General features: G+C 40.8%; 1 protein-coding gene across 1 annotated transcript in view; it reads right to left on the bottom strand.

Moving 5' to 3' along the window:
* Window positions 1–1,561: 1,561 nt before the first annotated feature.
* Window positions 1,562–16,629, bottom strand: part of LOC122089411 — a 37,709-nt gene continuing 22,641 nt past the window's right edge. The window contains exons 9-12 of the mRNA XM_042659115.1: window positions 12,011–12,148; window positions 5,376–5,531; window positions 2,362–2,466; window positions 1,562–1,826 (exon numbers count right to left, since the gene is read on the bottom strand). Coding sequence (XP_042515049.1) covers window positions 1,791–1,826; window positions 2,362–2,466; window positions 5,376–5,531; window positions 12,011–12,148 — 435 coding nt within the window. The 3' untranslated portion in view covers window positions 1,562–1,790. The remainder of the gene's footprint in view (window positions 1,827–2,361; window positions 2,467–5,375; window positions 5,532–12,010; window positions 12,149–16,629) is intronic.

Below are 16,629 nucleotides of genomic sequence, written 5' to 3'. Positions count from 1 at the left end.
TACTTATCGCATCGCGCCCTTAGCTCGGTCAGATCTCTAGGCGTATGCTTCGCCAGGGACCTCTTCAATTCCTTGTCCTTGACGCCACCTAGCAGGGCCGTGAACTCCTCCTTCGGGTCTAGGCCCCTGATTGTGATCTTTTCTTGTTGGAATCGCTTCATGTAATTCTGCAGCGATTCTCCTTCTTGCTGTTTGACGTTGGTTAGGTTCAACGTAGTCTTCTGGAGGGGCTGGCTACTAGAGAACCCCTTCACGAAGAAGTAGCTCAGGTCGCTGAAGCTGTGGATCGACTTCGTCGGTAGTCGGTTATACCACAGCCTCGCCGCCCCCCTGAACGTCAATGGGAGGGCCCGACACATAATATTTTCCGAGACGCGATGGAATTGCATGGCGACCTTAAAGCCTTCCAAGTGATCGACGGGGTCCCCCGACCCGTCATAGGTGTCGTACTTGGGCAGGCGGAAACCGACCGGGAGCGGGTCCCTCATGACCTCGTCAGCTAAGGCCGTATCATTGGTGAGGTCGGGCTCGCGGTTCCCTGTCTGGTTTTCTGCCACCTTTCTGATCTCGTCCTTCAGGTCCAAGATCATCCTCTTTAATCCCGAGTCCTCGGATCTCTGCTTGTCTCCTTGGTGCTGATCCCCATGCGGGTCTCTGGCGGCGCATCGCGTCCTACTTCGGGGCGCGGGACTCTCCCTTGCTCGGTTTCGAGGATCGCGGCCGGCCCTCGTCGATCCCGTACTGCTTCGGTCTTCTTCTCGAGCCCTCTCGAACTGGACGTGGGTCCCTGGGGGTGCTCCGCCGGTCTTATGGGAGACAGCTTTGGAGACCTCCCTCATAGTCTCTGCCATCCGGTTATATTTGTTCTGGAGGTCTTCGAACTGCTGCCTTGTCACGTACTCCTGGGCCGCGGGAGGCTGATGGTCGCTGCCTTCCCGTACTGAATATCCAGCCGACCGCTGGTATCTGACGGACACTTCCCGGTCGTCATGACCCCTTTCTCGTCCAGTCTCCGCCGAGGGAGGAAGCTCCCCTGAAGGTTCTTTCCCCATGTCTACGTTGGACGTCGCTCTCGTCCTTCTTCGGTTGTAGGTTCTTCCCACCATTACCGTCGTTCCCACAGACGGCGCCAATCTGTTGCTGCCAAAAAACCCCGCTGGTCCAACCTACACAAACACAGACGATGGAGGCCCGGAACTTTGTCCGGGGTTAGTCCTCCGACGCTCAAGTCAGGGTCGGCCGCACAGTTCGATAAGGGAGTAATGGTGAGGGTATTAGAGCTTACCTTCCCCTTTCTTCCGTGCCTTCTTATATAGCTCTTCGGCCTTAGGGTTTTTCCCCCTTCTTCCCTCTTAGAGTCCTACTAGAATACGTCCAACCTTCTGGGGGAATATTCCCCTCATGCAGACGACGTGATCCCGCGTGATTCTGCGGGCGTGCCTCGGTGATTGAGCGTGCTCGAGTGTGAGTGGTTTCTTGGAACCTTCATCTGGCGGAGGACACGTGTCCCAGCAGTGACATGTGTCATTGCCCCCACCGAGAGGTTATTTTGGCTATATCAATGGCTAATAATTTTTTTTCTTATAAATGATTTCACATAACTAGACTATAAATACAAATAAAAATTATACCTAAGAGAACCAACATATCATTTTGGGAAGAGGAAAGCTTGAAATGCAGTAAGCCAGTACAATGGTGTCCTTTCAGGGAAAAGTAATAATAGACAACGGTACAATCAAGAGATAAAACTTTTGCAAAAAGCAAGTTTCGCACCAGGACTTCTTATTTTATCAAAATAACCACCACCGGCGCTGCCGCCTCCTTTTCTACAATGTACCAAAAGAGAACACATTGAAAGTCACAAAACAAGCTTCACGGTATAGTGCATCTCATATATTTATAAACATTCTTCCCAACTTTTTGGCAAACCTGCTCCACATCAAACCTCAAATTTAGGAAATTATTGTCAGGCAAGAGAAATCCAGGAGCTCTGTTCTGACATCTTTCAGTTCAATTTTTCAAACAAGCTAAATAACAATTTCAAGTAAAATGAGTCACAAGTAAATTTAAATGAAAATTTTAAGCCCAAAGTAATCATTTTCCACGTAAAGTGATGGGGAAAACACTACCGGCCCCTTTTGTTTTCTCAAAAGAATCAGAATCATGTGGCTGTCAACAAGTCAAAAGCTTAGCCAATGACAGGCACCCCTTACAATTTCTAATGATCAGCAGCCTTTGAGAAACAAGTTTTACACCATCGACTCCATCTTGTATTCTTTACAAATTTAACGTAAACATAATCATTAACTAAAAAAAGAAAATACCAAGTGAGGAATGTCAAACGGGGAGTGAGAAAGAAACCTTCTGTTCTTGATTTGGGGATTTTATGACAATCGGTTGTCGAAGAACACTAGTGTCAATGCTCTGGATGTATGGCTGCACCTTCTCTTCCAATAGCTCATTCAACTGAAATTCAGAATGGAGCACCAAATTTTAGAGAAAATGTTGAAGCAAGAAAACCCTATCAAAATATTTTGTTTCAACAAATGTAATCGTCTACAGAGGTGAGACGAGGAAGTGATACAAAGACATGATATCTGGATGCATCATTTATTTGCACATTCTACCCCAACGAGCAAATATCATTATGTTTAATACCATGATTATGAGAATAGGTTACAAAGTAGAGTCATACTTTTCTTTATGATAAGTTCCATGAACCACTGAATCTCAAGTAGTTTTACATTTTACGGTTACACAACAGTTCCATCCGTAGAGCATTAAAAAAAAAAAACAAGGGAAATTTACAGTGTGACCCCCTAGAGAATGCCACTATTATAAGAACACCACCTTGTAATACCAAATTAGACTCAGACCCTCTGCCTCAGTCACTTAATAGTGAGGAGTTAAAATGACTTATATACACCCTATTCACTAAAAGTCATGTTCTTACCCAAGTCCTCCTCACCCCTACCTCACCTTCATCGTGCACTTGAGGAAGCCATCGAGCGCAGAGAGACGGGAAAAGAGAGGGAGAGAGATGTACTTTGCCGAACAACGCCACCGTCGGCGGTGTTCTTCATCACTGCACAGAGGCTAATATGCTGCTGGACTATTTCATTACCAAATAAAATGCAAAACCACTACCAGTTCACCGCTATTTAATTGGACTCCCACAATCCAAACTGGGCTTGATCACTAAGAGAGAAACCAACGCTAAGGAAACTATTTCCTTCCGGTCACCATTTTCACAGCCATTAACAAATCAATAAACAACAGTGAGTAAACATGATATTTAACATGCAAAATTGAACATGAATCTGAACTCAACCACTGTGCACTGTATCTGCTCTAATCGATTGCGTGATTACCTCTTTCGCTATCTCCAGTTCCTTAAAAAAAGAAAAAAAGAAAAAATATATATATATATATTCCAACACGATCGCCATGAGTCCCTCCACGTCACCGCTGCCGCCGTGATCTCTGGTGCTCCGATCATGAAGGTATCGATTTGGGAGAAAGGTATATTAGGTCTCGATTTGGGTTCAAGGTATAGTAGCTATCGATTAGGGGATGGGGACTTTTTAGATAGGTAGTTTAGGTACTTCACATTTAGTAAGGGAATTTTGGTATTTAAAAAAAATATATAGTAGCTGACATCAGCATATAAGGTATATTCCGTAACAGTGACTAACAACAGGGGGTCTGAGTCTAATTTGATATTATAGAGGGGGTGTTCTTATAATAGTGGCATTCTCTAGGGGGGCGGCGCTGTAAATTTAACAACAGGCAAAAGTTTCCTTCATGGTCACGGTAACCTGTTTTGCCATGTGTGGCATTGTTAGATTGAGCTCAAATTTTGTAGACATGCAGACCACTAGGTCCCCTTCCCGTATGTCAAGTTCCACAACAAAGTTTACCAAGTGGAAGAATTGGGCTTCAAAAAATCCTGGAAATGGGAAAGTTCACTTACTGTGGTTGGAGTACGGTACACATGCATAGACAAATATGAGGATGCATTGCAATATGGCTGTCAATGGCTGAATCAATTTGACATGTAACCTATCCAGACTGTCCACTGTCTATGCAACGGTTTGAAATTGCAACATGATCCTGCCATGTGCCAGAATTAGGGGTCTAGTGGAGAGATACCTCTCTCCACAGGACCGTGTAAATGAAAAATTTCCTAATAATAAATCTCATGGTTCAGAAAATGAGTGACACCTCACTCCAAAAGATTATGCCTCCAAATCCATTTTTTTATTAGTTGTGAATTCAGCCTAGCATCTCTAGAGAAAACTAGCATGGGTTAGGGCACACGGGAAACTATAATGGGTTTGGGAGTGGGTATAGGCCAAAGAGTCACATATGTCTGATTAAATCTTTCAGGATATCGTACCTGAGCTAATATGGTTCAGCAAACTAGGTAAGAGCGTATGGATAATCTTGTATAACAACTAAAGTTAAAACTCATATACAATTGCATGCAAGCAAGATAATCTAGATGCAGTCAGTATTTATATCCCAAAAAATGAAAACATTAAGCAACAAACTGTGCAATTATAAACTTGCAAGATGACATGAATAACTCCATACACAAAATTGCACTAAAATATATGTGAAGTTAAGGCCATGGACTTAAAAAAGGAAGTTCCATTGTTTATTGCATAAACAAGCAAGTAATAGAGCAAGTAATAGGTAAGATGATGCATAAACCATGCCACCCCAACACCACCCCCCCCCGCCGGTGCCCCAAAAATATGAAAAAAAAAATATCCTGCACACATACCCATGTGTGTGTTGATCTAAAGATGTGCTTGGATAAAATGAAGGGTATAAGTATCAACTCAGCTCCTGATACATACTAGAGGGAAATTGGATTTCACAGGCCAGTTTGACTACTATTCCAATTCCTAATTCTCCAGCTCGATTCGCACAACTAATGAAAAAAACATCAGCTAAACCTATAAAAGAGACAGGAGACCCCTTTCTGGGTCAGTTTAGAAAACCCTGATTGAAGCTCAGTCTGGCAGAGAAACACTGCAAGTATTCCACATTTTCACATTAACAAATCAACCAAATTCATTGGCATAAGAAAAGAACAATTAAATGTTATGGCACACAAACTAGAGCCAGCAAGTCTTTTTACTTTTGATAAGAACATTTGATCGACTATATAAAATAAAATTTGCATTTCTATTATTCATAATATACAGCTCAACTAAAACCTTATCATAACTAAATGGGGTCATTTACAGATCCCTGTTTCACTAGTCAACTGTCATAAAAGTAACAAAATTCCATGAACTCGAGGGGGGAAAAATTTCTTCATTAATAATATGGTCTGACCATAGGGAACTGCAAATGTCACCTACCTTATCTTGACGCCATTTTGTTTCCCATTGTGCATCCAAAAATTTTTCCGCCATTTCTCTCTGGGCATTGAGAAGGACTGTCATCTCATACAATTTCTTCGGATCTTTGAGCTCCTCTTCACTCCAAGAAGACGCATTTAATGGAAGATTAAGCTCCTGCAAAAGTCCTATAATAAGTCAGATAATTAAGAGTAAAAATAATAAAACCTTTCAGTTTTGCACATGTTCATCTGTAAGACAAACAAAGATATTTTCGAGCACTGTTTTCTCCTTAATCAGCCAAATTAGTCAATACTCGTCTAAATAGATAATTTCGATCAACTTAAGCATCCAGTTTTTGGGATCTAACACAGTAGTCTGGGTGGATCTTCAGCCATGGGTTGCCCCTTGTTTTGGAATTTTCTTATTTGAGAAATTGGATGAAAAATGTGGAGACTTTCACTCTGTAGCTTCACATGAGAGAAGTTCAGATGAGGGGTGAATACTCACCAATGTGAATAAGCCTTGTCCACAAGGGTCAGAGAAGAATTGTTGGTAGCAGTGATACAATCAGTATACAAAGATGGTTGGTGGACATTGGAGCAGAGTTAATGCTGTCTCAAACACCAATGAGAAGAAAGTGGGAGCCAATTTTCCGCAACAAGAGGAATGAAGGAGTTCGTAGACAACACTAAAAGATTGACACATGACAGTGCAATTGATGGATGTATTTTTTGCACTTTTCTGGATCAGGGCCCGAGTTCTAAAAACTGCAATCTACGCCATCTCCCAAAGCCACTGCTTTCACCCTACTTTAATAATTTGAGATATGGTTCACTTCCATGTGCTGACTGATGCATCACAGGAAAATTTCCTGGCCACATTGCGAAAGGAAATAACAAAAAGAAAATGCCTTGCCACTGCTTTCACCCTACTTTAATAATTTGAGATATGGATGGTTCACTTCCATGTGCTGACTGATGCATCTTAGGAAAATTTCCTGGCCACATTGAGAAAGGAAATAACAAAAAGAAAACCCCTTGGAGACAGTCACTTTAGAAGCAAGGATCCCAGATTCTACAGAGCTTTCTACTGCAGATAGAGGAATCGATGGAAAAATTCACAGGTTTCAATATTTAAAAGGTTTTGTATATAAAAAAGTAAGAGGAAAAGAAACTAAACTAAAAAAGGAAACACACAAGTTTCAAAGTCTGCGAGGTATAACATCTAAAACAGAGGAGAAGAATACAAACATAATATACAATGGAAAAACACTTTTATAGTACTTGTGAAAGAGTAACTCGGGAGAATCATGAGACCCTTGAATGGCGAAAAGATATGCATGGAATAGGGTTGAAAACATGGATTTCAATAGAGTTTAATGGCCAAACAAGATCATCATAGCCAACCCCATTTAATTGGGATAAGGATTAGTCGTGTCTAAGTTTAATTTGAGAGGCGCAAGAGGAGTTCCGCTCCCAGATTGAACCCTGTTGGTTTTTGGGGTTCACATCTCCAGTTCTCATACATGCAAAGTTAAAATTCTGGAATAGAAACTGCAAAACAAAGCTTTGAAAACCAGCCCAGCCCTCAATCAGTTTTAGTTGCCAGGTCACTGATTCACCACCGGTCTGCAAACTAACCAAAACCATCCTGATGCAGATAAGCCACTTAATGGGCTTATTTTATTGCAAATAAGCCTTGTGTTGGGTTATGTATGTGTTGGGCCTTTGATCTCATGGGTTTTCTTTGTAATGGACCACTTTAATGGGCCTAAAATATGGCTAAAAGTAGGAAAACGGGATTTAATTCATTAGTTTAGTTAAAGTCCTATTTTGAGTCTATTTCCTTTGTTATTTCAGTTTCCTAGTCAATTTAGATTTCTCAATTAGTTAAGGATTGGGTTAGGCCTTTCCTTTTTAGTGTTTGAGATAGTTTTGAGTCTTCTATATAAGTTTGTAAGGGGCTATAACATTGAAAACGAATTTGATTGAATGATAAAAAAAGAAAGCTTTGTGTAGGAGAACTGTGAGATGCAACGCTGTGAGAGACAGCTTGGGAGAGATGCCCTAGGGGAGAGTGAGATGCTCGACCCAACCTATTTCCCTACCCTCATTCTTCCCTTCACTCTCTATTTTCTGTTTTATTCATTCTATCGGCTCCTGAATTTGATTTTTATTGAATTTACTAAAGATTCTTCCTGGGATCGGATCACTTGTGACCCAATTTTACATTATTTGGTATCAGAGCCAACTTAACCGATGGAGCCACGTGATTTTCAGAGAAAAATTAATTTAAGGGGGTCCCTTTATTGGGTAAAGGAATTGAACGTCTACTTTGATTCCTACAACCTGACAGAGACACAACGACTTCGATATGTTTGCTCCCAAATGAGTGACTATGCTCAAATCAAACGGAGAATCCGTGAAAGGAAACTTCAAACTCAAGGACGAAAGCCTAGAACTTAGGAGGAGATGAAGTATGAGTTCGTAGGTATGTACCTATCTAAGCATGAACGAAGAATGTATTTCCCTCCACCAGATTTCCCAAAAGCCACCCACAATTTACAAAAGCATGAAGGAATCATCAAATAAGCCTACCATGGCTAGCATAGACGATCTCTACAAGGAAGTTATGAGATTATCAGACCGTATGACTGCTCTTGAGAAAAAGTTTGACGCCAAGTTTGGTCTCTTCCACCTTCCACCTCGAAAGGATGCTACCAAGACCAAAGAAATTTTGAAGAAGGTACAACAAGAAATAAATAATCCTCCCAAAGAGGTCTATGTTGAGGGATTCAAAGCAGAGACAATCGAGTTGACTGTAAACGACCACCAAGAATTACCCGACGAGATCAACGTTGCACCAAAGTTTGAAGAGGTTGAAGGTACATATGTAGATGACCCTGTGGATACATCATACATCCGACGATGTTGAGGTTGAGCATGTGAAGTTCGTCATCCCATTAAAATATCTTGCAAAGCGAGCTCCTCACGTTCTAGACTACATCCTTATTATCAAAGGGCTACCTGAATTTGTCTACAGCTTGAAGAGGGACGTGCACCATGTTATAATCACCCTCACACTCTATAAAATTCAAGGACAGATTTTTTAAGAGAGGGCGAGTTGATGCAAATAAGTAACTTAATGGGCTTATTTTATTGCAAAATAAGCCTTAGTTTAGGTTGTGTATGTGTTGGGCCTTTGATCCCATGGACTTTCTTTGTAATGGGCCTAAAATATGGGAAGAAAATAGGAAAACGAGATTTAATTCATTAGTTTAGTTAAAGTTCTGTTTTGAGTCTATTTCCATTATTATTTCAATTTCCTAGTCAATTTAGGTTTCCCAATTAGTTAAGGATTGGGTTAGGCCTTTCATTTTTAATGTTTGAGTCAGTTTTGAGTCTTCTATATAAGTTTGTAAGGGGCTACAACAATGAAAACGAATTTCATTGAATGAAAAAAAAGAAAGCTGTGCTGGAGAACTATGAGATGCAGTGCTGTGAGAGACAACTTGGGTGAGATGCTCGATCCAACCTATTCCCTTCTCCCATTCTTCCCCTTGCTCACTATTTTCTGTTTTATTCATTCTATTGGTCCTTGAGTTTGATTTTTATTGAATTTACTAAAGATTTAGTTTATAGACCTCAAGATACCCTCACTAAGATTCTTATGCAAAGGTTTGACACGCAAATCGATAAAAGACCATCTACACCACCTCTTTAGTTTAATACCCTACGGATTGAAGATACACCTCACAGAGTGCAACGTGATCCTGTTATACCCCAGGATGTTACCCGAAAATTTTCTGACAGAGATTATGGCATCAAAATTGAGGTTCCAGAGTTCAGTGGTGAAAAAAGGACCTGAGAAATTTCTTGACTAGCTTACCAAAGTTGAGAGGATTTTTGCATATAAGTCTCTTCCAGACGAGAAAAAGTGTGAAGTCATCCTCACCAAGTTTATTGGGTATGTATGTTCACGGTGGGATGATGTACTGCATGCAAGGTTTGTCAGAAGACTTGGACTAGTTACCAATTGGGAGGTCATGAAGTAGATCCTGCCTGAAAAATTTATTCCTCTTAATTATGAAAAAGTAATGTTCCATAAATTACTTAACTTACAACAAGGGAACAAAGATGTGGATTCCTACACCCTCGACTTCCACAAACTTTCTTCAAGGTGTCGACTTTAGAAAACAGACCACCAACAGGTGATGCGATATATCAATGGATTAAGTACTGAGATCCGACTCGAGTTGGCTAACGCTGATTTCAGGTCTGTTGATGTGGCAGCGGCTCATGCCAAAACAGCTGAAACGAAGTCCATTTATTGGAAGAGTATGCTCAAGACCTCTTCAGTTTATAGACCTCCACCACGTATGGAGGAAAATAAGCCTAAAGCTTGCAAAGTTGAAAAAAGGTCAAAGATCAACAAGGACAGTGATGGCTTGAAGAACATCAGATGCCATAGTTGTGGTGAAAAGGGTCACTACTCCAACAAGTGTCCTAACAGGACTCATTCTGTGAATGTAGTAGAGAAGCAACCGACAGAGAAGATTGAAGATGAGTCTGCTTTATATCCTTATCCCCTTGATGAAGATGATATTGATGATGATGAGGAGGAGGATATAGAAGCTCAATCTGCTAGTCTTTCATCATTTTCAGACAGACTAGTTGACAAAGCTCCTCTCTTCAGACAGAAGGGTATTATCCTCCACGACTCCGACCCTACAGATGTTCATGCAGTTGTTGATACTGGGGCAAAAGCAAATTCTATATTTGTTGAATTTGTTCGAGCACACAACTTTCCACAAAAGCAGTTTTTCAAGAAGATTCACGTGCAAGGTTTTGGATCCACAGCTCGAGAAGAGGCCACTACAATTATTCGAGTACATCTACAGTTTGGGTCACTACAGTACCATGTGACTTGCTTGGTCACCCTATTGGCGCACTACGACATTCTTCTAGAGCGACCTTAGCAGCGACACGCAGGCATTCTCTATGATGGTGCATGGAACACCATCAAGGTGAAGCAAGGTGGTCGTACTTATTTGATTAGGCCACACACATTATCAGACATGCCACGTCGTCGAATAACTCCTGCTGCACTGACACATCAGCCTACTCTCTCTCCTCTTGGAGTTATGCTTCCGTCATCTGCTTCAAGATATGTGCCACCTCAGCGACGAGCAACTTACAAGGGTATCTTGGGAGCAACCTCGAGTTCTTTGAAGACCGGGAGAGCTGATGCAGTTGGGCGTTGGGCTTGAGATAACATTTGATTTGATTCCTTATTCTATCCTTTTAGAGCTAGAATTAGTTGGTAGTATTTTTATTTAGATTGAATTTTTATTTTCAGTGGTCAATTAGCATAGTGTCCATTTTTTAAAACTACCAATTTATGTTTTAATTCTCTTTAAATAGCCATGTAATGGAAGAAAACTGCTATTAAGATTTGAAGATTTGAAATTTTGACATTGAATGTTTGCTTGGCTGCACCATGGCTGCCGATTTCCCATTATTCTCCCTTTGAATTTTTTTATCTATTTTTCCCTCTGAAATCTCTTATATTCCCTTCCCCTTCCATATCATATACTCTATTTTCCTTCTTCCTACTGCTATTACGTCACTGGGCTGCAAAAGATCTGATCGATCTCTCTCATAAGCATTCCTTTGGGCCTGAGATCTGGAGCGAAGGAAGCCCTTCCATAGGCGACTCAAGCCCTCGAGTTTCTCCACCAAACTCCTTCCCTGCAGTGAGCTTCTACTCTACAAATCATCCTGGTTGCTACAGTACCGCCCAGAACAGGTTCAGGGTCTTATTCTCAAGTTCTGGAATGCACAATCAACTGCTTATTGGCTGGAATCAGTAGAACCTGGAGTTGCGATCACACGCTTGAAGTTTCAGGCCCATCCGATACCTATTGAAGGACTTCCTCCTCCAACCGAAACCAGTCTTGGTCTCTGTTGGCTATTGTGTTCTATCGTGACCTAAGGTTGAAGATGAAATATTTTCTTATTTGCAAACAAACCTCTTGCTGTTAATACAAGTAAGCCCTTGCTTCATAAAGTTATATTCTATTACTCCCCCTTCTCTTCGGTAATTCTTAAACACCCCCTCCTTCCAATTTCTATTTCAGTTTAACCCTATCATTTATTTTTCTCTCTTTTAAGTGCTTGAGTGTTTCTGAAATTACAAGATTGCAACTCAACCTTTAAATTGAGATATTTGTCATACTTGTGGGCACTAAGCGATTCGATTTCAGTCCTAGGAATCTGGATCCGGATCCCCCCCAGCTCAATTTACATCTCTGTTCCCAGAATACCAGTTAAAATTCTGACATTTGAGAAACTCACAAGTTGTGGGGTAGTGACATCAGCAATTCATGTTTTACAAAGTGGAAAAAACCAAGAAATGTCTCTCTCTTTTCTTTTTTTTTCCCCTTTTTCTTATAGTATCTGTGGTAAGGGCCATTGCTTAGAACAATGGTAAAAGGCTTAGGCTGCCAGGGCAAATGCCTGGGTTCAAGTCTTGAGGCAGCCACTTTCTGCAAAAATGCCAGACTCAAGTTCTGTAAATTTCTTGAATGTCCACACAAACATTCCAAAAAAAAAGCACCACTAAAACATAATACAATAATTGAGAATACTTACAGCCCAGTTTTGTGGTCGTGGTGGGACATCAAGTTTCATTACTTCTGCCTCTAGTGACTTCTTGGCCTTATAATAAGGTATGTTTTTCACAATAACTGGATCATCCCTTGCACGAACAGGGTCTATGGCAATGAGGGCCTGTTAATTAAGTACCTTTTTGAGTTCAGAAGTTCGGGCAAAGATTAAAATACTTGAAAACTACAACAAAATATTCTGTATCTTTAAGCTTTCATCTATCCCAAGTTCCCAGAATATGGGGAAGTCCATATATCAAAATTTTAGCTTAAAATAAGAGGAAAAAAATCTAAATAAAATAGAACCGTATGCAATAAAAAGGGATTAATTTCCAAGCAAATATCTTTGCAGAGAACCCAAACCAAGCTTGTGCTTGGTATCAACTTTTTAGCAAATAGATCTCTTTTTTTTTTTTTTTTTTTTTTTGGGGGTGTGGGGGGGATGTGGGGGATAGGCAGCAAGAAGGAAAATATATCTAGAAAAAAAAATAGCAAAATTAAAAGCACAGAATCCAGACCAAAAAAAACCAGCCACCAAGTAAAACAGCAGCACCATAACCAATCTCACCCCTAAGAAATCCCCAATCACCATCAACCTATGATTTGTCCGACAATTCACCTCATTCATTTCTCGCTTGTCCATGCATCATGTTGGACACTAGTGCGGACACAGCTAGATATTCGTTAGGACACTGCTGTCCATATTTGTTTATAAGCCACCTCAACATGGTCCTACTTGGATGTTTTGCTTTCCATCCTGAATTTCTTGTTGACCATTTCCTTCTACTTAATATGAATTACAATATACCTAATCACATATACTTGTACGTGTTTCTATTGGTTTCAGGAAAAGATAATAGTAAGTACTTCCAATAATCTAAGCATCAAATATTCCCAATGTGGGGCATATTTCATTATTTGAGAGGGATCATGGTTTCACTAATCTGGAGATTTGCAGATGCTAAATGTCAAGCTCAACTGATCAATTAAATTTAAAAATATCAATCCACAGTTCAAAGCAAATATACGAACAACTAAAAAAGCCAAACTCAAGATCCATGCCCACCACGAAACAGAGGAAGAGGATAAAATAAAAGAAGAAAACAAAAAAAGAAAGATCTATGCTGGCATTCATCTAGACTGAAGACAGCCATTTTCTCCACGTCAAATACAGTTTCACATGATTTATTTGCGAAGAATAAAGACAGTTCAAACTATGAGCCATATTAAACCAAAACCAGGTTAGGAACCTGACCTTGCACATCATATACATCCATAATCTAATTTTTAAACAAAAGTGCAAGGTATGAGCTGACGTGACATGTTGATAAATAACCAAATGAATAAACCCATGCAAATAAAAGTACCATAATGATGAGAATCATCCCCAGCTGAAAACCCTTTTTTTTTCTTCTTTATTTTTTTTTGGGGGGGGGGGGTGTGAATAAATTAATTCATTATACCAAGACCAAAGAAGGAGAATATAGCGGGCCCCAGAAGAGGAAGGAGATAAAAAGAAACAATATAAAGAAGCCTCAGCACACAGCTAGGGGAGCGATGAGGATTGAGGAATTCAAAGAAATTGGAAGGCCAAGAATCAATAATAAGCCTATTCCGACGAGAACCAATACACTGCAAAGAAGCTAGAGAAATCTTGCTTCTAACTTCAAAGGACATAGAGGCCAAAATCTGCTGAAGGGACCTAGTTGAAAACTTACAAAAAGAGAAACTAGAAACAGAAGGCCGCGAGAACAATGTTTTTTTTTTACTTTGGTCAAAATGAAACAGCCTGCAACTCAGCTGGAATACAATGTTTCGACCGAAACTTTCAGGTTTCGCTCGAAATTTCGGTTACTTTTGGGATTCCGGTTTCACACTGGCCGAAACGTAACATTGCTTTAACATGAAAACCAAATTTCGATCGAAATGGATCGCTGTTTCAACCCAATTCGGTGATTTGTCCCAGTTTCAACAAAAAGTGCTAGAAAACCCTCTTTTTTCTTTTCTTTTCTTTTTTTTTTTTTTTTTTTTTTTTGGGGGCCAAATCACCAGAAAATCTTGGTGGAACGAGTTGGAAATGACAACACATCTACAACAACGATTGAGCTAGATTTGTTGAAAATTTTGAGGTATACACTTTTCCCTAAAGTTAATTTTTGCAATAATTTGATCAATATTTAGTGGCTGGGCTTCAATTTTTTATCGGTTACATATCGTAGGCTGACCTACAACTTCTTGGAGTCAGATTTTTTTTTTTTTTTTTTTTTTTTTTTTTAAGAAATGAGTTTCTTTAAGCAAATTTGGAGAGAAAAAAAATAGGGTTAATATACATTGGTTGAGGCTCAATTTTATATAAGTTAGACACCATTGGACGATCTACGGCCTCATGGTGTTGCTTTTTTCTAACTTAATAATTTTTTATTTTAGAAGTTATAAAATGATTTAGAAAATGCAAAACACTTCAAAAAATAAAGAAAAATATCATGTTTTGGTTTCAAAATTAAAAAAAAAAAAATTTGAAAGTATTGTTTTGTCTTTTCAACTCAAAATGGAGATTAATGTGTTGCTCCATACTTAAATTTAGATTAAATTAGGGTATTATTATTTAAAAAATATAAAAATTAGTTTTAATTAGGAAAAAAAAAATGAGTTTAGTAAAAATTAAGAAATAAATTTATGTTGTCATAGGATTTTTTATTTTTCAGAATTTTAAAATGATGTAGAAAAATTAATAATGTAACACTTTTTGTTGCAACAGTGTATGAAAACTACACTATGGCTGCTCAAGGAGGAGATGGGGGAGACATAGCATAGAGGCATGGTGTACCCATTGAAAATGTTATGAATCACAGTGCAACTACTATGGGAAGAAAAACATTGGAGGTGGAACCACTTGGCTAAAAGTGGATTTGGCAGGTGGATATAGGGATGTGGCCAAATGCCTTAGGGTACTTCTTGAGGTGTAGAACTAGAAGTACATAGCTGCCCTCATGAAGGAATAAAAAGGAGGTTAGATAAGCAGAAGGCAAGTGAGGACTGCATGCATGTTGACGTGGAGACAGAGAGAGAAGCAAAGGTGAGACAAATATGGCTTCCTAGGGCAGCAAGCCGGGTCACACATATGCAGGAGGATAGAACCAGAGTTTTGGAGAGTTCCTCCAAAGTAGTTGCACCAAAGGCTGGTGGTGGTGGCTCTTTTGCTCAGGGTAGAAAGTGCTGGAGAGATAGGCAAAGGTAGGAGCAAGGGATGACTTTGATTTTGATAGTGAGAACTACATACTTGTTGATGTGGAGACAGAGCAAGAGGCAAAGATGAGATAAATATAGCTTGCTAGGACAGCAAGCCGAGTTACACAGATGCAAGAGGAAGATATAGCGATAGTTCAGGGAAGGAATTGGTTCCTCTAGAGCAGTTGCACCAGAGACTAGGGAAGAGGCGGAGATGCAAGAGACATGGAGGAGGAGGTTCTCCAGATGCAACCGTTGGGGCAGTTAACATAATTGGAAAGGACGGACCATGAATGAACAATGGAAGCTGCGATGCGGGAAGCATTAGGCTCGAGGACACGGGGCTCCAAGAGGTAGCAAAGGGCAACTCAGGATGATTTAATAAGGGAACGGATGGAGGCATGCTTAGCTAGGCAGTTCAAACCCCGGACATTCCATATGATCCAAGGGATTATAGAGTAGGGGGAGGGTGGCACAACAAATGCTCAAGAGAGAAGGAAGGGGCCTTGGAGGCCTTTGAAAGGCTAGAAGAAGGCTAAGGCCTGAGCCTACGGTGGTATTCCTTAAGAGGGGAGGGGATAGGGGTTTTAAGTTTCTTACGATTGGAGGCAGACCCTTTAGAGTTAGGTTGGGAGCTAGGTCAAAAGAACTTGGTCTTTTTGATAGGAGCAACAGAAGTGACAGGCAGGGGCTTGGTCTTCAGCAGCACCAAGGGGGGTGAACATCATCAGCCAAAAGGGGATAATCGGGAGCATCGTCTTGAGGGAAGGAGCCTGAACTTGAACTTGAACCTGAAGCCTGAAGGTGAGATAGCACAGCTAGTGGCAGCTCCACGGGAGGAGGCACTTCGACAGCTGGGGATCGAACCATGGAAGAAGCATAATGCTCAGGAGAGGCCTAAGCGGACCAGAGAAGAGGAGCACCTTCCAAGTGGCCAAGGCAGGCAGAAGGCCAGTAAGGGACGACGTGGCAATGGTAGGCGTGGCAGGAGACGACGTGGCAACAACAGGTGTGGCAATAGTAGGCAAGGCATTACAAACATGGCAACATAAGTTGAACCAGCAAGCAAGGTATAGGTGGCAGGAGCCGAGAAGCCAGTAGGCAAGCTCAAGGGAGCAGTTTGGCAGGAGTAGATGAAACAAATGGCAAAGCAGTCGTGGTAGGAGCAGACGAACTGGCAAGCTAGGAGTTGGTCGCATAAACAGCCTACGAGGACCAAAGAGGAGAAACCGATGTAGCATAAGACAGAGAGCTAAAAGGCGAGGCAAGGGTGGAGGGTTGGCACCAGAGGAGATGTGGAAGTAGCAAAGGGGTCGCCAAGAGGGTGAAGCAACACAAGGGGAGACTACAAGGACCACTGGAGAGGAGTAGTAGTAG

This window comes from Macadamia integrifolia, chromosome 9, assembly GCF_013358625.1.
Source record: "Macadamia integrifolia cultivar HAES 741 chromosome 9, SCU_Mint_v3, whole genome shotgun sequence".
In the NCBI taxonomy this organism is placed as follows: Eukaryota; Viridiplantae; Streptophyta; class Magnoliopsida; order Proteales; family Proteaceae; genus Macadamia; species Macadamia integrifolia.
This window is presented reverse-complemented; position numbering and strand designations above follow the sequence as displayed.